This window comes from Calonectris borealis, chromosome 2, assembly GCF_964195595.1.
Source record: "Calonectris borealis chromosome 2, bCalBor7.hap1.2, whole genome shotgun sequence".
Taxonomy (NCBI): Eukaryota; Metazoa; Chordata; class Aves; order Procellariiformes; family Procellariidae; genus Calonectris; species Calonectris borealis.
This window is the reverse complement of record NC_134313.1, coordinates 151,478,315-151,503,995: the sequence shown is the minus strand read 5'-3', so window position 1 is coordinate 151,503,995 and position 25,681 is coordinate 151,478,315. Positions and strand designations below refer to the sequence as shown.

At 36.0% G+C, this 25,681-nt stretch overlaps 1 protein-coding gene across 1 annotated transcript in view; it reads left to right on the top strand.

Annotated features, from left to right (window-relative positions):
* Positions 1–25,681, top strand: part of C2H10orf67 (chromosome 2 C10orf67 homolog) — a 47,530-nt gene that overhangs the window by 1,971 nt on the left and 19,878 nt on the right. The window contains 8 exon segments of the mRNA XM_075140869.1: positions 839–959; positions 3,274–3,316; positions 3,319–3,413; positions 4,152–4,226; positions 7,241–7,390; positions 16,427–16,568; positions 17,726–17,784; positions 21,398–21,463. Of these exon segments, the coding sequence (XP_074996970.1) occupies positions 839–959; positions 3,274–3,316; positions 3,319–3,413; positions 4,152–4,226; positions 7,241–7,390; positions 16,427–16,568; positions 17,726–17,784; positions 21,398–21,463 (751 nt within the window).

Here is a 25,681-nt window from a genome sequence, read left to right as displayed (position 1 = left end):
TGTTATTATCTCGAACCCTTCAAGCCTCACGTTGGGCACCAAAAAGGACTGTCATGGTTTAACCCCAGCCGACAACTAAGCACCACGCAGCAGCCGCTCGCTCACTCCCGCCCTGGTGGGATGGAGAAGAGAATCCGAAAGGTGAAAGTGAGAAAACTCATGGGTTGAGATAAAGACAGTTTAATAGGTAAAGCAAAAGCTGTGCACGCAAGCAAAGCAAAACAAGGAATTCATTCACTACTTCCCACCGGCAGGCAGGTGCTCAGCCATCTCCAGGAAAGCAGGGCTCCATCACGCGTAACGGTGACTTGGGAAGACGAACGCCATCACTCCGAACGTCCCCCCCTTCCTTCTTCTTCCCCCAGCTTTGTCTGCTGAGCATGACGTCATATGGTATGGAATATCCCTTTGGTCAGTCGGGGTCCCCTGTCCTAGCTGTGTCCCCTCCCAGCTTCTTGTGCACCCCCAGCCTACTCGCTGGTGGGGTGGGGTGAGAAGTAGAAAAGGCCTTGACTCTGTGTAAACCCTGCTCAGCAAAACGAAAACAAAAATCCAAAATCTAGCCTCATGCTAGCTACTATGAAGAAAATTAACTGTATCCCAGCCAAAACCAGCACGACTTGTCTTCATGAAACAAACATAGAAACAAACTGTTAATGTGTTTATTACACTCTTTTAAATTCCCCTCTATCTTAAAAAAGTCAGACAAGTGAAATGATAAAAAAAAAAGTAGGCACTTTGCCTCTGAATTTCCATTAATACAGAAGATTGATTAACTTGATTAATGCAAGTACTGTAATATTGCAAGTGTTTTTTTCAATTCTGTCTGGTTTTGCAGGCCTTGCATTTCAGATGACTTAAATATAGGATATTACAGCACGGATCATGCTACACAAACAGATATCAAAGAAATACCAGAATTAAAGGAGCTAGCTATTGCTATGCAAGCTTTAATCAAGGTAAATTAGGAAAGTATCATAACAGAGTCTTCCTCATGCTATAGAACATGTACTTTTGTCAATGTCATCTCTGTTTTGTGTAATTCTTAAGGAATCTGTTTTGTCTTTTCTTCTGTCTTCATATACCTATTTCAGCTAAATTATATAAATTTCTGTTTTCAAAATAGAACAATATACAAGTATTGATAGATGAATTAAGAGACTGGATTACTTGGCTATCTGAATCAGAGAAAATTATGTAGGGATTAACATTGTTTAATGTAGAAAAAAAGATAAACGTAAGTGAAAATTCTGAAGGTTTAAATCTATCTAATAGTGGCTAAGAGTCTGGAAATAAATGTGGGTCTGTCAGTTCCATTGATACTTGCCTGATACCAGTTATGAGTATGGCTAAGGAGACCTTGCACATCTGGTAAAGGAGATTAAATAAAATAGTGCAGTGCTTTTGCAAATCACATACAAAAGCAAATTAGAAATCTTATTGATGAATCTTATTATCTACTCTTGCACAATTATATGTGTATCTTAAGCAGTGTCTCACTGAAATTTAATGCTTAGTCTTGGGAAGGAGGGTGCAGTCCATAAGGAGGCACGGTGCAGTCTGCTTGACATAAATGCCTTAGCAATTTGTGATGGAAGATGAGTGCCCCTAGAGACCTGCAGAGGTGTTTCTATCTGTCCCTTTACTGTGTAAGAAATTACAAAGGAAGGTGCTTCAGAATATAAAAAAATTATGCGTGCAAAAAGGTTAATTTCCTAAGGAAAAAAAAAAGTTTTCTTTTTAGTTCTTAGATGTTATATAGAGAGATAAGGACTAAAATTAAATGCTTTTGGTACTATTTTTAGAAGCAATATATCATTCTACCTCACATCCCTAAAAGACTAAAAGTATTTTCCTCATCTGAGCCAGTGACAAGCAGAATGCATTTCCTTTAACACTTCCTCTGTCACTTCTTGCTAAAATGCAGATATTTTTATTCTTTTTACCGTAAAATACTTTGCAGAATGTTGAATTAGGGTTTATAAACAACTTTTGACCACTTTCTGGGCTTACATTTTGCTCTCTGTATTGATACATATGTGTGAGTCTCCTTTGCAGAATCTGACTAGTTACTATCTGGCAGATATTTGAGTGTTCCTAAATTAGTTATTTTTTGAGAAAGCTAAATATCTTTCCTGTATAAATATTCTCTGCCTGTCAAATATTGAATCCAAATATCTTTAAAATATGCAGTACTGAAGGTTTGGAGGGAGAGTTTTTAGTTTAACAGAACACTTTGCACATCTGGATACAAAGTATATTTATATTGAGGCTCAGTTCTCATTATGCTTTCCTTGCTTGGGACTACTGAAATATGTGCTTAACATTGTATATTCAGATCTTCCATTTCATGAGTTACTGTTTTCTTAATGTCAGTTTTAAATTTTTATCATCCACAGGAGTGATACAATGGAGTGGTGCTTACAACAAACATTACAAAGATGTCATTGATACTTCTGACATGGCAATATATGTTCATTTTGGCACATTTTTATAATTTATGTTTTATTCTGCAGAAGTAATTACAGTTTTCTTCATATAATTACTTTTTAATTTCATTAGAGAACATTATGGTGCATTATTTCTTATTTTCATTATAGAAGGCTCCCCAAGACTTTAAACAACTTTGTTAAATAAACAGTCAAATTTGTTATTTGGCTCACATATTAAGAAACCTACATTTAGGTGTCTCCTGGGGGTATCTTTGTCTGAGCGGGGCGTCTAAACTTCCCATATAGTCAGTGCAGATCTGTCCTTGTAGTCAGTGGAAGTGTCTAAAGATACGCTACTTGGCCTCTGTCTCTGGTTTCAGAAAGGGAGAGGTTTCCTTTAGCCCTGTGTCACGTCTGCCAGCCCTGCATAAGATGTCTTTCATGCCTCATTTATTCTGACACTAAACCATGTGTGCATGAGCAACTGAGTCAAGTTCCATTGACTTCATTGCCTGTAACAGAAACTTACTCACCTAGTTCTTATGTAGACACCTAAATTTAGGTGTTTTACTCTGCAGATGGAAACGCCTGCTGACAGCCGAAGATGTCCAAAGCATGGATGTGAAGCTGTGAGCTCTGACAGGTGTAGAGAGCCATGCCCAAGTGACTGTTGTAGATCAAGGAGGACACCGTAGGATATAGAAATATGTTAGATGCTTGTGTTTAGGTGAATGAATCTAGCCATCAGCATCTTGAACAGAGTAACGGAATGGTCATACTTTTCTTTTGACTAGCTTGCTTTGTATATAAAAATAAGTAATACAAAGATTTTTATTTTTAGCTCGTTCACTCCCTCCAGCAAGATTTGTTCATCTACAAAAGCACAAAGCACAATATGAAGAAAAAATTGAAGAGCAGGCTTCAAATCTTTGTAAATACATAAATGATTGACTGACAGACATTGAGGTTTTACATAAATGGGTAAAGAGAAAAATTCTTGTTCACTTACACGTTAATCTTCCCTAGATGCCAGTTCTCATTCATATCCCTCTTTGTGCAGGTTGATACAATACTTTACTTAATGAAAAGTAATCCACAGAAGTATTGAAAATCAGGAAATAAAAAAAAGTGCTAATATAGATTTAAAAGTCTAAGACTGTCTATGGTGTCTTTTGCAAATTTGCAATTAACAGAACATGGATTACATTGTATTTGGCATGTTAACAACCATATCTAGGAAAACTTCTTAAATTGTAGTGTGGTTATTTCTAGTAAAATACTTTATAACAATATTTTAATAGGCAAGAAATCTAGCACACTTCCTGTGTGTATAAATTATTTACAGTTCTTTGCCCATGTATTTCTTTGAAAATATGTAGTCAATGATCTTTAGGTAGTAAATCACAGCCCTTGCAAGCATTAACACTCCTAGGCAATCACGTTGCAACTCGTGAGGGAGAAATATGCATACAGCTTCTGTTTCAAGTTTCTGATATGAACATTAAAAAACAAATATTAAAAAAATTGATGCAGCAAAAAAAAGATAGAAAAGGAACATGAGCTTACTATTTTTTTTAAGTTCAAGAGCTTGGATAACATTTACTTTTCTTAAATGAAAAAGAAGAATATATAAAAGTTGTTCGGTTTGGTTTTGTAATTGCTTTTGTCCTTTTATTGCACATGAAAGTTCTCAGTAATTTGTAACAAATTGAATTGCAGAAAGAGGTCCAAATTCGACAAAGCTACCAACAACAATTATGTGATGCACTGGCTGTTCTCAGAGCAAATTTTGAGGTGGGTTTTAATCATTAATGTGTTAGTAGACTGCTGGTCTGAGTATTAATATGTCATAAACTAATTACAGAGAACAGCTTTGCACTTGGAGAAGGGTGTATTTGAATTTTTCATGAAGACTAAGCATTTAAACTATATTGAATAGAAACAGAATAATCAACACAAAATATAATTGTTTTTACAACTATTGTTTTTCCTCCCCTTATGCAGTTTAGCATACTCGAATACAGTTTTAGATGAGTAACATCATAGTTACTACATGAATGAGGTACGTTAGTAGATACCAGTGGAAGAAAGCAAAAATTGCAGAGTTTTTAATTTCTTGATTAGTGAAAAACAATTGACCACAAAATACTCAAACACTGTAGGATTGGACCCAAATATGCAGTCAGTACTTACTTTTCCATGTTATTGATGGTAGTCAAATCAAATGAAGGGATGAGCATGCTTTAATTCACAGCAAATGAAGGGAACTTACTTTAAATGACAGTCTGTGATTGGGTCTGTTAGGAGGCAGAAACATAGTAATCACATAAAATACTGTTTGGTTCAATAAAAAATGAAGATGTCGTGATAAATTTGGTAATTGAACTCTTAGGCCACCGAATAGCAAATGGTGACCAATGTGGGCACTCCAGGTGGCTTTCGACTGCCCTCTAGGGACTGTGCCACAAACGTTCTTATTAACAGATTTCAGGATGTAATTGAAACAGTAAAAATAATCCAAATTAGAAAGTATGAAACTTAAATTTCATCTTTCTTCCCCCACATGCAAATGGAGCATGCAAGTTTGTACTTCTTGACAAAACAAAGTCCATATTTGAAAAAAAAAGAAGAAAGAAAGAAAAAAATAAACCGCTTTACTTACGTGGATAGTTATGAAAGGTAGTGGGTAAAAATATTTAGCTATAATTATTCTACTGTTGTTTACACATAGCACAGTCAAGTGGAGATATATAGTGGGAAGTGTGCACAGTATGGTAGCAGCTTCTACTGTATAATACAGTATATAGAAAATCATAAAGAATCCTGGAAAGAGAAAAGAATGTGTTTTTACAGAATGAATGACCTCCTAGACACGTGAAGGTACAGGAGAACAGGTGCACTTCTGAATGCATTCAAACCAGCATTCATCATGTGGATGTTTCAGAGAATAGGATAGAGAAATATGAAGCAAAGGAGAAAAGTTCATAGAAAAGATATGAGGAACTGTGATACTGAGGAATTTTAAAAAGATGTGAGAGGAAATCAGAATGCTGAAAACACTAAGCAAGTGTCAGAAGACGATACGCATTTCAAGAACGTTGCATAGCTTTAGGTGGGTGATTAGAAGGCAAAAGCTAGGCTTTAGCAGTGAAGGAAAGATTTATTAAGACTTCACAGAGAGTAAAGATGTTAATTTTTTACTTTTGTTCTTCTTCATTCCTCAATAATGATATGTAGCACCATCACTTGAAGAAAGAAATTCTGCTCCAAAACCAAGTGTAAAATAGGATTTTTTCATGAGAATTGTGGTATCTTCCTAGCAATCACTTTATCGTTTTAAGCAGGGTTGTTAAAAGAGCGCTGTAGACTATATAGACTATTTGAAGAAAAACTATGTTCCCTTTTAAAATTAGATAATGAAACACTCCTTTTGGGAAATAGTCACTTCTGAGAAAAGTTAAGAGAGTGGCATTTGTCTCCTGTAACACTTCATCAATAATGTAGATATGTTTATGATGCCGCTGTCCCGAGCTTGCTTATTTTTTGGGACACAGTTCATCTGATCAATTTTAGATACCTACTTAAGGGTGAATTGAGTCGTCCTCTGGACTCGTCTGACTTTGAACTAAATCTCCACAGACTATTAAAAAAGCGAAGTGTGACTAGCTAAAATGTGAGTGTTTACATACGATCAAGTAACTGCTGCACAGACCATCTAGAATTATGCAAACTTCATTTTGTGTGTGAAAAGTTTTCTTTCCCAAATCTAGCTCATGTAATCACTCCATGGTAAAAAATGCATATGAATTCCATGGAGCGTATAGTAGCAGTGTTCTCACCAGAGGATTTCAGGGTCAAGTTCCCTTTGCTTTGCTTTCTCTTTGGAAGATCTTGCATTGCTCTTGGATTCTGCTGGTCCAGCTCCAGCAACCAGGTAGAGATTCGCCCCATCCCAGGCAAGTGTATAGCCTTGTAGGTAGGGTGCTCTGAGAAAAGAGAACTGAGTTTGGCTCCACTGTGGCAGAGGAAATAATTGAACCCTACTTCTTTCACTTCCTCAGCGGGTGCTACAAATGTTAATGTATTACACGAGAGAGTAGTTTCTGCTAATATTAATATTTTAAAGACGTTGACCAATATTTAATCACCTAGCCTTGGAAAACAACTTAAACTAGATGTCTAAGTACTCCTGAAGGAAGATCTCAAACACACTTTGAGCTTAGTGTTTCCTCATGGCCAGCTGTTGGCAGTACACCACCTTGGAGAGATAATGGGAGGCTGCACATGTTTTTCTCTGAAAGTCTTTTTTGTATTTTTTCACTACATAAGAAGTAAATCGTTCATTGTAGGTGCTCTTTTTTTATCTTTTAATGCAATTTAAACACTTCACTTGTGCAATGAAGAAGATGTAAAAATAAATGCCAGTAATGCAAAGTTGACATTTTAATAGTTTATTATTCTGTACTTATGCTGCATTTGCTCCTTACTTTATTTCTTACTGTTTTAAATACATTCTTTGAAAGTTTTAAAATATATAGGATATGCAATTTTTTTCCAAATTTCCTTTTTCTTTGCTGTGCGTTGGAATTCTCTAGTGTTATAGATTATGTATTAGATATAACACACTTTTTGTTTAAGTATTTGAAATGCCAGATACAGTAAAATTTTCTTTTCTATACTAGAACAGAATTCTTAAATGTAAAATATGCATTATGATGTGTTCAAATCACAAAAAATATTCTATAGCTTTCAAAAAGGGTTATGTGGTTTATGCAAGAGTCTCACTGAAGAATCTTTTCTTCTAATAGAAGTATTACAACATAAATGGAGAAGACACAGAATGTTCACCAGGAAAACTTTTGAAGCTTTTACCTATCAAGCTACACGAGAAAGAGTCCATAATTGAAGATCTGGAGAGAAAATTGCAGAAATACCAAGAAAAAGGAAGGGCTAAAATGGTATGTTTTTGTAAAAGATCATAAACTCATTATCCAAATGTGGAAATCTTTAAACATATTCAACAAAGTGTATTTCTAGTGCCATTATTTTTACAGAAAACAGTAGGTTGGGAAGGTGCTAGAACGCTATTTGGGATTACCATGTGCTATTGTAAGTATTTTGACTGAAATAATTTATAGTACTCTATTAATGTCACACAAATTTATATCAGTGATAGTCTGATCAAGAGTTGGTAGTTGGTTTACTACCTTTTTTGATCTATTTTTTTAATAAAATAAAATTAAAATATTTTATAAAATATTTTTGTAAAAACTTAACAAAAAACATCCAAAGAAGTCAACCCAAAAAGTTTTATAAAACTTTTATAAAATGTTGCTCAGTGCTATTCTTACCTCATGCATGAACATCTCAGTTACGGAAAAGTCCGCTTCTGTTCTACTGCTACTTACAAAAGTACTTACATTACATCTTCTCATGTTTTTCTTTGTTCCTACTGTCTCTAAATAACTTCTAAAATAAATATTTTCTTTTATTTCTTCAGAATTGTGTTGTTAATAATTTAAATCGGCATTTCGAGTATGCAATGAAGATATATCTTCATTTAAAATATAAAAATAAAATACAAAATCCCTCAAGTTTGATTTTTCTTAACTCCTGCAATAGAAGTCATGGAGTATGACAGCTACATGGGTACAACCATTAAAAGACATGAGAAGCCCTTTTCAATTATGAATCTTTTTCCCCACCCAAATGCAGACATAAACAGCTAGTTATAATGGCTAAGAACTGTCCTACTTATTCAGTCTGTAGTCTTCAAATGGGAAACATAATTCAGTCTCATATGTCCATACATCATCTTTGTATCCCTTCTGTACCATAAACATGTCCTTCTCCTACCCAAATTAACTATACTCATCTGCAGTTCACTGAAATGTGAGAAATCTATAACACTTTTTCAAAACTTCACATATGCTTTAGGCTGATAAAAAGCAGTCTCAGGCTCTAAAGGTTCTAGCTAAGCCTAACACAGGATTGCTTTTTCATCTCTGCTCTCTATGCATCATTGAGATGTATAGTACTAAGGAGATCTGAAAATGCCATTTAACGGTGCTGACAGCCACCTAAGATAGACAGTATGGCCTGTAAAGGAGAAATATGGGGTCTACGATGTGCCCTCTGAGGAAAGTAGGTATCTCTCCCCAGTTGGAATTCGTAGCTATGCAACCTGTTCTACAACTGGATCGTTAAGCCAGGTAAGTCATTCCTGTGTATGGAAGGAAGTGATAGTAATTACTTCTTGCAACAGACTGTTAGCTGCAACAGTCAACAGTGGTATGGCTTATTTCTCTTTTGCTTCATTTGGATAAGCCCCAGTGAGGCTGTTTTACTTTATGAAAATATGTATATTTAAATGTTCTCTGTAATGAGGGTTGCAATCCAGGCTCGTGTGTGAATATACCAAGAGGCTGTCATTGCATTCTTTATGGCTCAAATTTCTTCTGCAAAAGAGGAGGAGGCTGGATGTGAACAGTATCACAGTAGGCTTTGGAATTCTAGGGGTACAGGATCACCTCCTCACTATCTTTTAAAAGTTCTGATTTGGTGGGAGTACTTTGAGAACACCCAGCTGGATCAGAAAGCAGCTTGTAAAGAAACGTTTGTAACTTCCACTGGAAATTAGATATTAAAACTTTTGTTACTATTAGGGTTCAAAATAGTTTGGCAGCAGTACTGAAACGGTTTTGCAGCTTTTAGTGGTACAAGTTGTGGTGAATGGAGTTAAATCCAGTTGGCGGCCGGTCACGAGCGGTGTTCCCCAGGGCTCAGTTTTGGGACCGATCTTGTTCAATATCTTTGTCAATGATCTGGATGAGGGGATTGAGTGCTCCCTCAGTCAGTTTGCAGATGACACCAAATTGAGCGGGAGCGTTGATCTGCTCAAGGGTAGGAAGGCTCTGCAAAGGGACCTGGACAGGCTGGATCGATGGGCTGAGGCCAATTGTATGAGGTTTAACAAAGCCAAGTGCCGGGTCCTGCACTTTGGCCACAACAGCCCCATGCAACGCTACAGGCTTGGGGAAGAGCAGCTGGAAAGCTGCCCAGAGGAAAAGGACCTGGGGGTGCTGGTTGACAGCTGGCTGAACATCAGCTGGCAGTGTGCCAAGGTGGCCAAGAAGACCAACAGCATCCTGGCCTGTATCAGAAATAGTGTGGCCAGCAGGAGCAGGGAGGTGATCGTGCCCCTGTACTCGGCACTGGTGAGGCTGCACCTCGAATACTGTGTTCAGTTTTGGGCCCCTCACTACAAGAAGGACATTGAGGTGCTGGAGCGTGTCCAGAGGAGGGCAACGAAGCTGGTGAAGGGCCTGGAGCACAAGTCTTGTGAGGAGTGGCTGAAGGAACTGCGACTGCTTAGTCTGGAGAAGAGGAGGCTGAGGGGAGACCTCATCATGCTCTACAACTACCTGAAAGGAGGTTGTAGTGAGGTGGGTGTTGGTCTCTTCTCCCAAGTAGGTAGCGATAGGACAAGAGGAAATGGCCTCAAGTTGTGCCAAGGGAGGTTTAGATTGGACATTAGGAAAAATTTCTTTACTGAAAGAGTGGTCAGGCCTTGGAACAGGCTGCCCAGGGAAGTGGTTGAGTCACCATCCCTGGAAGTATTTAAAAGACGTGTAGATGAGGTGCTTAGGGACATGGTTTAGTGGCCTTGGTGGTGTTGAGTTGACAGTTGGACTCGATGATCTTAGAGGTCTTTTCCAACCTTAATGATTCTATGATTCTAAGTTCAGGTAGTTGCAGAATTCTGTAGTGCATCATCAGGGATTTTGATGCAGATTTTGGACCCTGCCATTTAACCAAATAGCATGTCTATACCCACTGTAATGGCTGTGAAACCCACTGTAAAGACACCCAAGCTGTTAGCTGGTGGTCGTTCTGGAGCCAGATACAGTATACTGATATATTTGCACGCGTTGTATCTAAAACATTGAGTTCTGCCTTAAAAAAGATACTTGTAGATTCTCACTAACATAAACTGAGAAGGTAAATAGTATTTCACTTTTTATGTTACAAACAAATTATGTTAGTTTGAAATGGTAGAGGATGTGGAGAGAAGCAAAATGTGAATTGACTATATACTAATTATAGGATTTAAGCAAGGTCAGGGGGGAAATGGGCATAGTCATACTCCCATCAAGAAATGTGTTGTAAGGGACATTATTGAAATCTGGTAGAACCGTATCTGTAAAGTTGAAATCTTTGATTAAAACAGCTTTATAGAAAAGATGAAGTAGTTAAAAAAAATTTTTAAAATGAGAGGAGTGGTATTCAACATCAAAGAACAATTTGCTTTTTAAATTGTTGGTAACTGTACATTAAGACTCTTGTAATCCTGAACTTGTGCTAGCATAAGTCTCTGGTGAGGTTCTCTTACAAACGGCAAACTGGAGAAGAGGATGAGTAACTCTTGAAGCACTCCTTCATATCATGTGAAGATGCAGGTGGTATGTCAAAATTTTTTTCTTCCTGAAATATATTCAGGAAATGAGAATTTGCTATCAAAACTTTTTAAATTAGCATAACCAAATGCTGCTTTCAACCTCCTAATTTATTGATGATAGTTGTTTTCTAAGGAATTAGAATAGAATAGAATAGAATAGAATAGAATAGAATAGAATAGAATAGAATAGAATAGAATAGACTATTTTCAGTTGGAAGGGACCTACAATGATCATCTAGTCCAACTGCCTGACCAATTCAGGGCTGACCAAAAGTTAAATCATGTTATTAAGGGCATTGACCAAATGCCTTTTAAACACTGACAGGCTTGGGGCATCAACCACCTCTCTAGGAAGCCTGTTCCAGTGCTTGACTGGTAAAGAAATGCTTCCTAATGTCCAGTCTAAACCTCCCCTGATGCAGCTTTGAACCATTCCCAGGCGTCCTATCACTGGATACCAGGGAGAAGAGCTCAGCACCTCCCTCTCCACGTCCCCTCCTCAGGAACCTGTAGAGAGCAAAGAGGTCGCCCCTCAGCCTCCTGTTCTCCAAACTAGACAAACCCAGAGTCCTTAGCCGATCCTCATAGGACATGCCTTCCAGCCCTTTCACCAGCTTTGTTGCCCTCCTCTGGAGACATTCGAGTACCTTAACATCCTTCTTAAATTGTGGGGCCCAGAACTGCACACAGCACTTAAGGTGAGGCCAAGGTGAATGCTAAGTTAATAACTTATGCCATAAGTGTATGAACACATTTGTGTATGCAAGTGGTTTTGTATGAACTGGTTTGTATGAAAGTGGTTTGTGTATGAAGGGTTTTCGTATGCAATATTTCAAAAGCTTGATTTACATTGGTGAGGGAAACTGTCTGAGGCTTAAAATCTGAACATGATAATATGAACAAAAAAGCTGAAATCTCTAAGAAAAAAAGTATTATGTGACCAAAAAGCCATAGTCTCATAATCAAGGAAGAGGACAGCATTTACTAAAGTGCTATTTTAGTTCCATGGCAAGATGACATTAGCAAATGATAGAAATTAAAGCAACATATAACAAATGTGGGAAAAGGGAAAAAATATGTCAATGAATATAATTAGAAGTTTTGGAAGGTTATAAAATGGGCAATGTATCAAGAAAAGAACTATAAATGGCACCATTAAGGACAAAATAATCTTAACATATTGGGAGCAAAGGTAGTGGCTGCCATTGTTTGAGCTAACTGTTAGGTAAAAATTGTAGAATCATTAATAACGTGAAAATCCGGGGGGCAATTTAAAAAAGGGTGTCCTGTATATGGGAGGAGGCAGAACAAAGTGCTTGTACCCCAAGTTAACAATTACTTTCTGATGTAAAATCCTCCAGAAAGGATTTTAAATGTTTGCAGAGAGCACATATTTCTAGATGAGGAAACCCAGATAGCTTAGATCCAGGGGTCCCCCAGAGACTGCTGCCCTGTTTATGTTAGATATGTTAACATAATGGAAAACTTAATATGGGTTTTCCTAATCAGCACTAAAGGCTTTATACAAAATAGATGTTTTCCAACAAAACTGATTTCATTATTTCAGTAGAATACAAGTTTTGTTGAGTGGTACCTGCAAAGACAAGACTTTTGCAAGGTGTTTGATTTAATAGCACTGTTTAAAATACAGTATTCAATATGCTACAGTAAGATATGTCATGCCTTAAAATTTAGTTTTGTGATCTTCCACTAGGGGCTGGGAGGCTCCTAAAAGTCTGTAGTTTCAGACCTCAGGTAGAAGTAGACAAACATGAATGAGGCCCTTTGCCTACAGGGCAAAAACAGGAGGCACAGCAGTGAAGTTACATTAATTACAAAATTGGCTGGCTAACCCTTCATCCTTAGGCTGCACTTCAAGGACTACTTCAGTATCTACACAATCTTTAGCTGATCCGTACAGCAAAAGTTTGTCATCACCAGCTTCTTCACCAAGAGTTCTGCATTTATACAAAACAGAAAAAAGAAACATCTGCTGTTTTCCCTCTGTCAAAGAATTTGCAATGAAATGCTTATTTTCCCTCCAAAGCTATGCTGGCTTTAATCTTTTTTCCAGCTCTGACATGCCTTGAAAAGGTAAATGGAGCTATTGGGGCCATTAGCAACTTCTTAGTCCCCTTCCTGGCTGGTGTCTGCATTTTGTTACATTTAAAAGACCTCCATAGATGACAAAATGAAATACAGTGGCTACAAGATGAAACTGATATGAGAATGATTGCCGATTAGAGCATATTGTCAAAGAAATGATGGCATCTTGATCTCCTGAAATCTTCAAGATGGAAGCCCTTATAGAATATAGGCATTAGCGGAATTGAAGATACAGGTGTAGTAACAGGGTGACTGACTGAAAAGTAAAGGCTTGTATTCAACCAGTGGCCATACTAAAGGTTCTCGTGTTCAAACTTAAACTACGTTTCTTTGAAATGTATTGATATAAACTGTGAAAGAATTAAAATTATAAACTTACGAATGTAACATATTCTGGATAATAACAATAAATATAAATAAATATCGAAATGATCATTTCCCTGGCAACTCAAAACTGGTGTATTTGTAAATGAATGTTTTTCATGACAGCTTGTACAATTGCACCCTCTTGTGGTGTACATAATGCAGACTTTAAATACCTAAAGCAGAGCTTAGAAATTGAAAGGTATGTAATAATTTGGATGACAGATTTTCGAGAATGGATTTGTTTTTAAGGCAAATTCCCAATTAATCAACAATAGTAACAACTTCAGTTTATAATTTTAACTACATTATGCTTGAATATTTTCTTCTTTTGTGTCATAGGAGAGCAATTTGCATCATATTTCTTTGCAATAAGAGTGCAAAAATCATAGCTGTTACTCAAAAGGCCAATTGATTATTTTGAGTGTATATTAAATACTGCAGGGCACCAAACGGAAATATGTATTTCTTAACTGCATAATAGCTATATTCTCTCACCTTTACCTATTTGACTAGAATACTATGAGTATAGGTGGATTAATCTAATTGAAGTTTGTTATATTCCAAAATTATGTACGTATATCTGTGTGGTATTATTAGAAGAGCAATCATAAGAGTCTACAATACATAAATTTAGCAAATATATAGAAAAATTTATTAAGGCTAAAATATGCTTTTTTTTTTTACTTAAAGCAATAAAACTGTTAGAATGAAGGCAAATAAACCAGAAAAGGTGAGAAATATTGAAGTCTCCTATATAAGGCGTTATAATCGCCTCCAACCTCTAGCCCTTTTTTCTTACAACTTAAAAGTTCCCTAGTTTAAGCAAGCCAAACGCTACCGCTGTGGGCAGATGGTAGAGAGAACATTGCTACAAAACCTGCCACTCAAAGTGTAACAGATGACTGTAGCTACAGAAAATTGTCCCTTTGTTCATTTTGCTAATGAGTGTCCTCATTGCAGCAGGAGACTGAATAGTTAATTACGTGCAGTTCTTGGTTTTAGCAGATGGTGGAGCTAGAGCTAAAGGTTGTCTGAGTCATGTGCAAAGTACAAGTTTGTGAAGAAAATGTCTTGTGTGGTTTTTATATCCTTTCCTTAAAACAGTAAAAGATTACGATTACATTTATATTTGAGATACCATTTAAAACTTAGTCACAGGTTTAATTAAAACCTTTTTGTTTCTTTTATGTAAAGGTTCTTCTTTGAGCATCAGCTCTTGATGCTCAAATACAGCCAGAGCAAAGGAACAAATATTTAAGCCTATTATGAGCTGTAACAGTTACTTAAAAGGTCTTTTGAAATTCTCAGTTTATTTTGCAGTGGTTTAGAGTTGACCACTGCCAGAGCAGAGTGTTAGCTAATTACTTAAATATTGCATGTGCTGTTTTCCTAGTGCTACTGTTTTCCCTAGAGTGTGCTCATCTGTCTACAGGATTTGGTAAAAGTTTTCAATAAAAACATGAAATCTAATAATTACCTCAGAAGAATAATTTTAAATCTATTACTGCGTAAAGACTGTTTAAAATGAAATACTGTTGAAGTATTTAATTAGAATTTATTTAAAAATTACATTATTAAAAGGAACATTTTTGTTAATCATACTTGGACTTTATGTAAAGTGCTGTTTCTTCAGTAAAGGAAGGGGAACCACAAACTAAAATGAATTACTTTCCAAAGCACTTGGCATTTTATTTACATGATTTCTTATAAAATCAGTGAAAACTTTGTGGCCAAAACTTTATGCACAGTGATAGTTTGTTCTGGTAAATTGGAGATCAAAAATGTCTTTTTTGAGAAAAAAACAAATAGTTATAGACTAAATTTTACCCATAAATACATTATAGTTTATATGCCATTTGACAACCTTGTAATTTTATTTTCCAAGTCAGTCCTTTAACATTTTTATTTTGAAGTAATTTTTTTAAAGAGTTCATATTTTTACCAAGCAAAGCAAATAATATCCTAAATTTTCTTCAGTAAGCGAAGCAACTGCTGTCTGAGTCTTCTCTTTTGTGTTAATATTTTAAATGGTTTCAGGAGTTAGTTAATATTCTGGTATTACTATAAAGATCTGTGCCAGCTCTGAAAGCTTTTCTATAATTTTAAAAGAAATATGTGGCAGTAAAATCTAGACAGCCATAAGACAATATATTCAAATGTTTTCAATAGCTTTGAAACCAACAAGAAAAAAAGAGTAGCTGTCCCAATAAGCTTCAGTTGCATAAGAAGTCTTTTCCATAATGGACGTGGCAAGATTTAAACAAAGGACACGCATAATAAAAATGTAAATGAGTTTGCTTTACTAAAACTATAACTTTAAAGTCTTTTGTTGCATGTTATCCTGGAACCTTCTTACAAGGTAATCACTGTTTGCATAGAGATTTAAACCGTAGTCTTCAATAGCATTAAACCCCTGCACGGTCTATGTGTGACAGGCATGCAAAGCCATGTTAATGTTCAGAATATGAATTGCCTCTGGGTGGCTCCGATACCAAGTAGAAAACCAACTGTGTTGATATCAGAAGGCCTGATGGACTCCATGCGGCTCCCAGCCTGAAAACTTCACCGCTTTGACATGTGATGTGCTCCTCATGACACTGGCAGCACTGTCACTGAGAAATGGCACAAAGGCAACAAGCCCCCCTCCTTAGCCATGCACTTTGCAACCCCCTGGTGTTGCCTGTCCACAGTCTCTCCTGCCTGCCTAGTTACGGACAGCGCTTCATAAACACGGGGGGAAGTGTGGGTGGATAGGCCCCAGCTGCCTTCCTGGACACAGCCTCCATAATAAATTGACCTGAATGATGAGGGCACACAAACAGTATGATATGCATTATTCCTGTCAATAAAATGTCCCCATGTGTTATGGTCTTTGTATATAATGTACTGCAGCCTTTCTTCTGGTGGGGACCTATTTAGAGTCGCGACTTTTTTCTATTCATATTATGACTCTGTAATAGAATTCAGAAATTATATGATACTGTGTTGTATAATATTACACCAGTGCAGCATATTTAAATCCCTGATTCCTTACTTATAAATTCAAGGCATCGCAATCTTTCAGGTTGTCTTTGAAGATGATGAAAAAAAAAAAAAGCTTGAAAAAGAGAATGAGGATTTCAAAGAAGAGGTTTTTAAACTGCATAATGAGATTTCTCGCCTCGAAAATGCTCTGAAACACTCTGAAACAGAAAAATATTTATTAGGTAAAACTTAAACTGATGTTGGATCAAGACGATTAGTTTAAATGCAGCGTGTAAGAAATATTACTAAAGTTGGAATTAATTGTTAACACGCTTCAGAAGGATGGCGACTTATTTCTGGACTGTTGTCTTTTTCTGGTATTGAATGCTAATTTTGTATGTATTTGTAGAGAAATTCATACATATTTATTCTAATTTTAATGCATATATTTACATATTTTTAATTTATGACAAAGGAATATTTGCTGTGGCTTCTGAGACTTCTAATATTGCCTAGCAATGTGGCTGGAGTTCATATTTTGTGACAGATACATGCTGTACAGTTACTGAAATAGAAAAGTGTCGTATGTGGATAGTTATATTTTTAAATTATGGTCTACTATTTTATCTTAAGGGAACTGTATTAAAACCTACCCTCTCTCTAGAGTAGTTTTTGAGCTTCTGCAAAATATTTGAACTTGCATTTCTTCATGTAATTAGTTTTGTGTTTCCGTGGAAGTCTCTAATCAGTTTCTGTCAAATAAGCCGTCACTGGTTTTGATACCTGTACTTTATTGCAGTTCTTAAAAGGAAGGTTTTTTCCTGAGAAGTACAATGTACAGTCTTTACCTGCAGGTTACTTTTGTGTAATATTTAATGGAGTAAAATATTTAATGGAGGACTAGAAACTACAGCAATAGAGTAGAATTTGGCTGTTTAGCTTTGTTATGTCCATGTAGATTAGACCCAGTATCATCTTTAATAGTGGCAAGATGAATTTGACAGAGACAATATTCCTGATTCCTGTTCATCATCTGATTCAATGGCGCTTCTTATCTTTTGGTAGTTTTGTATGAGCAATAAAGAACCACCTGCTAAAACACTTTGTATTGGCTGTGACTAACAGCAAGGATGTCGAGAGTTAGTATTAATGAAAAGCTGTGGGCACTCAGTCACACTTGGCTCTTGAACTTACTTCTTCATCTCTATCTGACCAGCCGGCTGAACAGCAGGAATAAGGCTGTGAATGTCAAGGGCAGTGGTGAAGGTCACAGTTCTGCCAGGACTGCAATCCCCAGAGCATTCGCCTGGGTGTAGAGACTGACCTGAAGCAAACATTTTGAATACATTAATGTAGGCATGTAATTTCATGGGTTTTCTCTTTCCCGTCTTGTTTTCAGATAAGCAAGTTCAAAGAATGCGATCAAAAATGGAAGCTGATGAGCAAACTGTTCAAAAGGTACGGTAATTTTTACTTTTGTAAGCTACACCCTTGGCAGAACAGTAACGAGCTTGGACTGTTGGCAGTGTATGGTCCAAATAATGTTAGAAAGCTGACTATAACTTGAATTATGTTACATTTTGGTTTATGGTAGTATAACTCACTGTAGAGTAATAATGAATTGGTATTCCTTTACTGAATATCATTATTTTGATTTTCTCATCCTGCCATATTTCGTAATGTTGTTAAAACAGAGTGAAAATTCTGAACCTCAATAAACTACAGTAAAACAATTGAATACTTTAATTAAAAAAAGTAACACATTCAGTAAGCTTTTGAAGGCAGGGAAAGAAGATTTGTATAAGTGAATAGCTAGTAACTTCGAAAAAGTAAATGGTTATTTTTTGTAACCTGTGAATTGTTAAATATTCCACTATTCCTGGATAGAGCTGTTAGTATATGTGAATTATTATTAATGTGCTATCTGAGCAAAACAATAGCTGAACAAGGTATAAAAGTCAACTTTTGAAAAAACCTTTCCAATGCCAATGTTTATTAATTAATAAGTGAACTCAATAAAAGGTTGACAGCTCTCATTGTTTTCCCAGTATAACATCTAGATAACTTTCCGGTGGGCTTCCTATCTTGTGATAGTTCTCAAAGGACTTTTTTTCTACAGTGTGTAGTTCTCATTCTGAAAATTAAGAAATAGACACAGAACTTCTTCTATAACAAACATTCCTTCTGTGAAACATTTCCAAAATGTTTTGTAGATAACTCACTTTTTTGTGGTGAAATATAAGGGAAATAGTGATACTTCTATATGCTAATTCCATGATTACTAAATTCTCATGCAAATTAATATCTAAAAAAAAAATGTTTGTGGAGACTGAGGCTCTGGATTTCTAAAATCATCCCATTCATTGCCTTTCCTTGTGACTTTAGATGATTCTCTCTTCTATGACCAAGTTTCCCACTCTGAAAATAGTGATACCTACTTATCTTTATAGGAGCATTGAAAGGGTAAGTTCATTAGGATTCTGTGCATGAAATCCAAAATCAGAAGTGGAATATTAATTGGTCTGTCTAATGCACTAGTCTACCAAAGAAGGAATGTGTCTTCCGTTAGTTTTTCTTTTTTTCTATCTAGGTCTGACAGTGCTCAGGAATCCCGCTTAAGTTTGAAGTCTCATTATGCTGGAAAGTAAGGGCCAGTCATCTGTTCCTATACTGAACGTTTCTTCTTATTTCATTTGCAAAATCCAAAGAATATTTTTAACAGTACATTTTTTTCATCCTTTCACTCACAGGAAATTTTTCCTGAAACTTACTCTATATTTTCCTTTCCTTCCCTTCATCTCCATACAGTGGAGGACGTTGTCTTACATCTAGTATCTTCCCATAGATACGACCTCAGTCTGTGGATTTGACCAGCAGCATAGGAACTCTTTTCTGTATGCCTCTCACATGATTTGGAAGTGCTACATTTGTGTAAATTTGGATCACACGCCTTCCTCCCAAACTGCCTCCAGTACAGCTACCTGGACAGGTAGCCCTTCACAGTCACTGCGCAGTCTGTCAAGTGAGCTAAATTGTAGGACTGAAGTGCTGTGAGAAATCTTTGGAGCAGTCCTTCTCTTCTCATTATAATTCTGATAATGAATCTAATTGTATGTCCATTCCAGAAAGAAAAACTACAATTCTAAAAGATTAACTGCATTGATTGAAGTTTCTGACTCCCCCCCCCTCCCCTTTGCATATCCCATTGAAAGATGTTCTCTCAATAGCCAGAATGTGCATAAATTCTTCTTCGATTAAAAAGCTTTGATCTTTAAAAAGAGGAGCTGGGCATGAAGGCGCACACTGCTGTAGTGCCCAGCAGTTAGACATTTCACTCCAGAAATGGAGTTCACAAAGTTCATACAGACACCAGTATCCAATATACACTGTATAAGGAAAAGTTAACACTGAAAGACAGGATTCAAAGCAGACACAGTCAGTAATAAGTGATGATGAAACACATTGGAAGCACTGTCTCTTACCTGGACTAACTAGGAATTACTGATTGATTTCTTGTAGATGGGACCTGGCATCTGGATATTCCTCCTGTGCCCAGGCAGCCAAGCTGTGCACATGCTGTGGGCCATCACCTCTCTAATTTCTCTCAAAGCATCATAAGAGATGGCAATGACTGGGTTTTTCATCAGGACTGGAGCACTTGCCCAGGGTTCTGATCATTGCACTTGAGGACGTTTGAACCCATAGCTCCATACACCAATGACTTAACTGCTAGTTTACACTGTGTTCTGGTGGGAAAATATTCTCTTTAAAGCTGGATACAGGGAGAGCAAGCACAGAAGAGCCATAATCTCTAGGCTACATGTTAGGATACTCAGCATAGAGAAAGGGACTTTTCTATAGATTTGTTCTTTCTTTCTTCAGATTTTTGCTGAGTATTTTTGGTTGGGTTTTTTTTTGGGGGGGGGTATATTGTTTTCTTGTAATTCATAATCTAATGTAAAATGCATAAATGATCTAGCAAGTCTAAACACAAGGTTGTCCCTTTCTCATGCAGTCACAGCTTTGGTATGTCATCAAGCTCGTGCATGAGTATTCTCTATCTAGTCTCATGAATTTCATATTCTTTGTGTCCAATGGCACAGCTTGAACAGAACTGGTGGCTTATTCTCATCATAGAGGGGTAGTTAGGCTACTTTTCCATGACTTGGGATATTGTAATCAAGCCCCATAAAACTCCCAGCGGCATACAATGTCGGCTGCCCTGATTTGTGGCTGAGCATTCTATCTTCTATGTTATTATGCTGAAGGGGAGCGTTTCTCCATTTTTATGAAAGAAAATGAATGTCAGTGTTGTACTCAACATTGTCTGGTTTTAAATATGTTCGAAATGCAAATTCGGCAAGTGACAAACTCTGCTCCTGGTGACACTGAGAAATATAGATGTTTAACTTACAAATCCCAAGTGACAGTAGCTCTGACAGAAGTCCCAGGGAGCTCAAACCCAGCAGAACCAAGAAAGCTTTGCCATGCAATGTAACTGTTTAAGGGAGTTTGATTCTGGAACTTCTGAAGAATTCTGCTTAAATTGCTCTTTAGGCACAATCCTTTGTCCTCAGTGAGACTAGATGTGTAACTTGCCTGACAATGTTTGTCTCGTGAGGATACGTTAGAACTTGCTGCAGATGATATAGACGTCTGCTGATCTTTCTACAAATTTACAACAGAACAGTGGAATTGCTCCTGCAGTTCCAAACTGCCGCTGCTCTTTGACTACAACAGGTTTCCACAAATATCCACTTTTCTGAGAGTTTAAGTCATTGAAGTCTCTGTTTCTAATGTTTTTGTCATCTTCCTGCCTCCTGTGACATCATACTCTACTTATGTCAAAAGAACTTTATATGTGTGACTCTTGCGACATTATTAAACTCCAAGTAAAAGTATCTAGTGCTAAGTGAAGATGTCTATCTGTTACCAGTTATAATACAGAAATATGTGTACGTCCACATGTAGTCTCTTGGTCAGGGAGACTGTACTTAGAAAGGATTTTTAGAGAATTATGCCTGTTTGTAGTCTGAAATCCAACATTAATTCTCACATGTTTATATTTTAGTTGATTGAAATTCAAGAACAAATGAAGGCAGAACTTGAAAATGAAAGACCATTAATTAAAAATCTGGTAAGATACATATGTATAAATTATTTTTTGTAAACCATCGTTTATTGCAAATCTAATAAAATATGCAAAACCCTTTTAATATCCCATAGATTGAATAAGCTTATTTTTTAAGAAGGGAAGTTGTTTTACATGTGAAAAAAGTTAGCAAGAATACTTTACAGTTTTATTTTGTTCTTACCGTATTTGGAGAGGAACAGATGTATTTTTTTAAAAAAAACGCTATTATTTTGTTTTAGGAGCACTTGGAAAATATTTAATAAATGCAACATTATTTGAAAGGATTTGCTGCTGCTGTTTACAAATGTCATAGGCAATGATACAGAGTTTTGTCTTAAAATATTTTTGTATTCTGCATTAGTCGCATAAGAACACTGCCTTTTATTTTCTTTTTACATGATCCAGGAACCTTCCAGACGGCTGGTCCTTTATTTTACCATTTGACTTTTTTTTTTCCCCTAGCCTGATTTCGTACTGGCTTTCACACTGATCACCACTAGTATGTCTTTGTTACAGTAAACTGACTGGGTTTATTATAATAAAAAATAAAACACAGCTTGACTTGCAATCTAAATGTGCTGGAAAAGAATATGATACTGTTTAGAAGAGAAAAGGTTGTGAATAGAAAATCAGTACCACTTCAGTTATTTAAACATTTGCTTTTCTGCAGCTTGTCAAACTTTGTGCCAAGTCATAGCTGCTTTACTTTGTTTTGTTAATCTCAGCACCATGTGTCTTGGGCTTTTTTAATAGGGGGCCAATCCTGCAGTACTTACTCAGTTTTCAGTTTCAGTGAGTCTGGGTAACTACTGTAGGACTGCATTTTTTGAAAATTAAAGAAAAAGCAAAATATAATCTTATAGAGTAGGGCTTTCAAATTAGTTTGTGAAGGTTAAAAAAAACCTACAAAATAAGTTGCCTATTAAATAAATTTTAATAAGCACCTTCATAAGGGAAATGGTTTATAATTCTCATCACATTTTAAGAAAATTTCTTTAACCCAAAGATGTAAGAAGGACTGTATTGGAATTAGGAAATTATAAATAAAAGATTTTAAAATTTGGTTGCCTAAATTTAGGCCAGGGTATAAACTTACTTTGCTTTTTCAAGGAAAATCTTTTGGGATAAGAATGTGCCAGCAGAGAATACTAACTAATGCTAAAAATTACAATCTGATTTGTATATTTACCAAAAGCGTTTGAAGGCATTATTGTAAGATGATATAACTGAGGGTTGATTTGGCTTCATAATCTGTTTCTGAACTGATAGGTAACATGAAAACAGCTTAAACAGCCTTCTGGATCATAGCTGAGGCACCTAGAAACATCATTTTAAGTCACAAATCGAGTTGTGATAGTTCTAGAAATTCCAGTGGGACTTTTAACTTCAAAGCTTAAGTAGTCAGGTTTGACATATCCTTAATGTATATTAAAAACTCTAAACATTAGAAAGCTTTTATTAATCCAGGAGAAAAATAAGTTTTCAAAATAAAATTATTTTTAAAAAGAAATATTGATTATTAGACTTGTTTACTTCTTTTTTATTATTATTATTCCAGAGTTAGTTCCAATTTTTACCTAGAAATGCTTCATTTAAGGGGATCTTCTGGGATGAATTGGGAAAACCTTTCTTTGCGCAGATGTAGTAATAGTTTAAGTTCAAAACAAATGAGTACATAGGAGTCCAACTTTGCAAAGGCTGTTGAGTGAGATTTGGCCTCACTCTTCCCTCTTCTCTTAATTCTAAAATCGAGCACACAGTTGCCAAATATCTAGAACATATTTATGAGGTGACTTCTATTTTAGTGCCCCAAAATACAGAGTATGCATCGCGATTAACTGTGAAATGTGATGAAGATACCTTGACTAATCTGCAATATCTAAGTATTTAACAAGCCACTTTTTGTGGCCTTATCTTTTGATCACGTATTATCAAACAAATCAGTATTAAACATGAAAGAAATATAGCAGTAATGCAGTTAAGTCAGATAAATCAGAGCAGTAATGTGCACAGTGAATGGGAAATAACATTGAGATAACTTATCCTCTGGGAAACAGCAAGGAAGGAGTAGACTCAGTGAGAACTTAAATGCTTTGCTCATTGAGACTTCTTGTTGATACTCTGAGTGCATACAAATGTGGAAATGAAAGATGGACAAGCAAGAGAATAAAAACACTCTCAGAGTACATAGTGCTCAAGAGAAAGAGGAATGAACACTGAATGTAAAAAGTAATTTGTAAGTAAAGTTGAATCTGAAAGTATAAATCCTATGACATATGATTGGAATAAAGCATTTATGTTCCTAAAATATATTCTCTAAGTATTAACAAGTTTTTAAAGCAATTTCATGAAGATGATTACATAAATATAGCATTTTCTGTGTTACCATACAATTTTGCATATTTTGACTTTATTACAGTAAATAAAAATGCTAGTGATATAAAATGACATTTCCTAATAGTTTAAATCCTGGAAAATGTAACAATGTTAGATGAAAATAAACAATTACAAAACAGAATCATTAGCAAAGTACTCAAAATTGAATCAATAGTAAAATCCTGGAATAAATCTTAGGGGGAAAAATGTCAATTGATTAAATGTTCCCCTTTTGTCATCTTTAATGATTCTGTCAATATTCAGTTTCACTTCATTGTCTATAAACAATATTTTTGCTTTCCCATCATTTGAGTAGTACAAATTTATGAGCAATGCTGAGCAGTAACATGGAAACAACTGGCTTTGTTACAACTCAGTACAAGCCAAGGAGTTGCTGTCACTTTCTAACGTTGTTGACAGTCTTACATCCAACAGAGTTTTCGAAGAAAAAGTGTAAGTTATTATGTCCCCAGTTGGTGAACTGAAGGAGTTTTTCACTGTTATAGATCAAAGTGCTAATACAATTAGCTTTAAATGTGCAAAAAGTTGTATGCCTTTTGAATATGCTATTTACAGGCGACTTCTTGTTTTCCCATTTTAATACAGTTTTTCAATAAACTGTAATTCTGGGTTAATATTTTTCCAAAAGTTTATGCCTATAGTTTTGTTCATATTTCTTGGTGGTTCCTTTTAGCAACTGAAGGAGAAGAAAGAAGACACTGAGACAAACTATCCTGGGTGTGGCACAGAAAAACGTATGCAATTATCTTTATTTCCTAAGTAAAATATAGATAGATTTTATTAGCTAATATTTCAAAGTGCTCTGCTTGTGTCATACCTCTGTTTTATTTGTTTTACTCTAGTTTTTCTTTTTCCACTGGTTTCTCTTAAACCTACGTTTGTGTTTTAACTAAGTAATGAACTACTTTCCTTACACTACACCTGTACCTACTATCATTGCAACTAGACTCTTTCAAACAGTCTTTTTTTCCATTTAATCCAAATGGAGTTAAGTAACATCACTACTAGACTTGGTCCTTATCTTCTACTCACTACCCCTTCAAACTGAAACACGTACTCACTGTTCCTTGTCCTTTAATCTAGAGAGAATGAACATGGCAGATCACAGGGCATGATGTTTGACAGCTATAATTAGTGGGTAAGCATAGCTCAGGGTTTGTCCAGCTGAAATCAGTTCAACTGACAAGGTAGGAGTGGAATAAATCCCTTTATTATCATTGTACCTTATAGATTTAGCTAAAAATACCGAAAAACATTTAAACACTAGACCCCAAATCCTAGTTTTGTCCACAGGCAGCAATGCTGTACCAAAAAATACAATGCTATGAAGCACAGGGACAGAAAACTGGGATTCTTGCTGTTTAACATAATACCTACATATTTCAAAACCAAAAGCAGCACAAATTCTACCTTAAGCACATGCCATAGTATTGCAGAAGACCAACAGCTTACTGTGCTACAACAGTGTCTTCACACAGCAAGTTTTAAAAAAGGTAGTCCACATATTGAATAAACATTTATTTCTGAAGCTTAAGCTGAGACCCATGTTTATCCACATGTGAAAAATATTTCCGCTACTTCATCAAGATTAACTAAGTAGGATGTGATCCTGAAGGGCCTGGGGAAATAGAAGCAGAATTTAAAATGCTGCTAGGGCATTTGGGTAAAGCTGGCAGCTGAGTTAGTAACTAGCAGGAAAATCCTAAGTATCTAGGTCCTAAGTGGTGCTAGGAGGCTCTTGAGAAATGACCACAATACCTGCTACATTTTTATACCTGATATGAAGTATGGTTGCTTGTTCTTGCAAATGTATGCACTTAATTT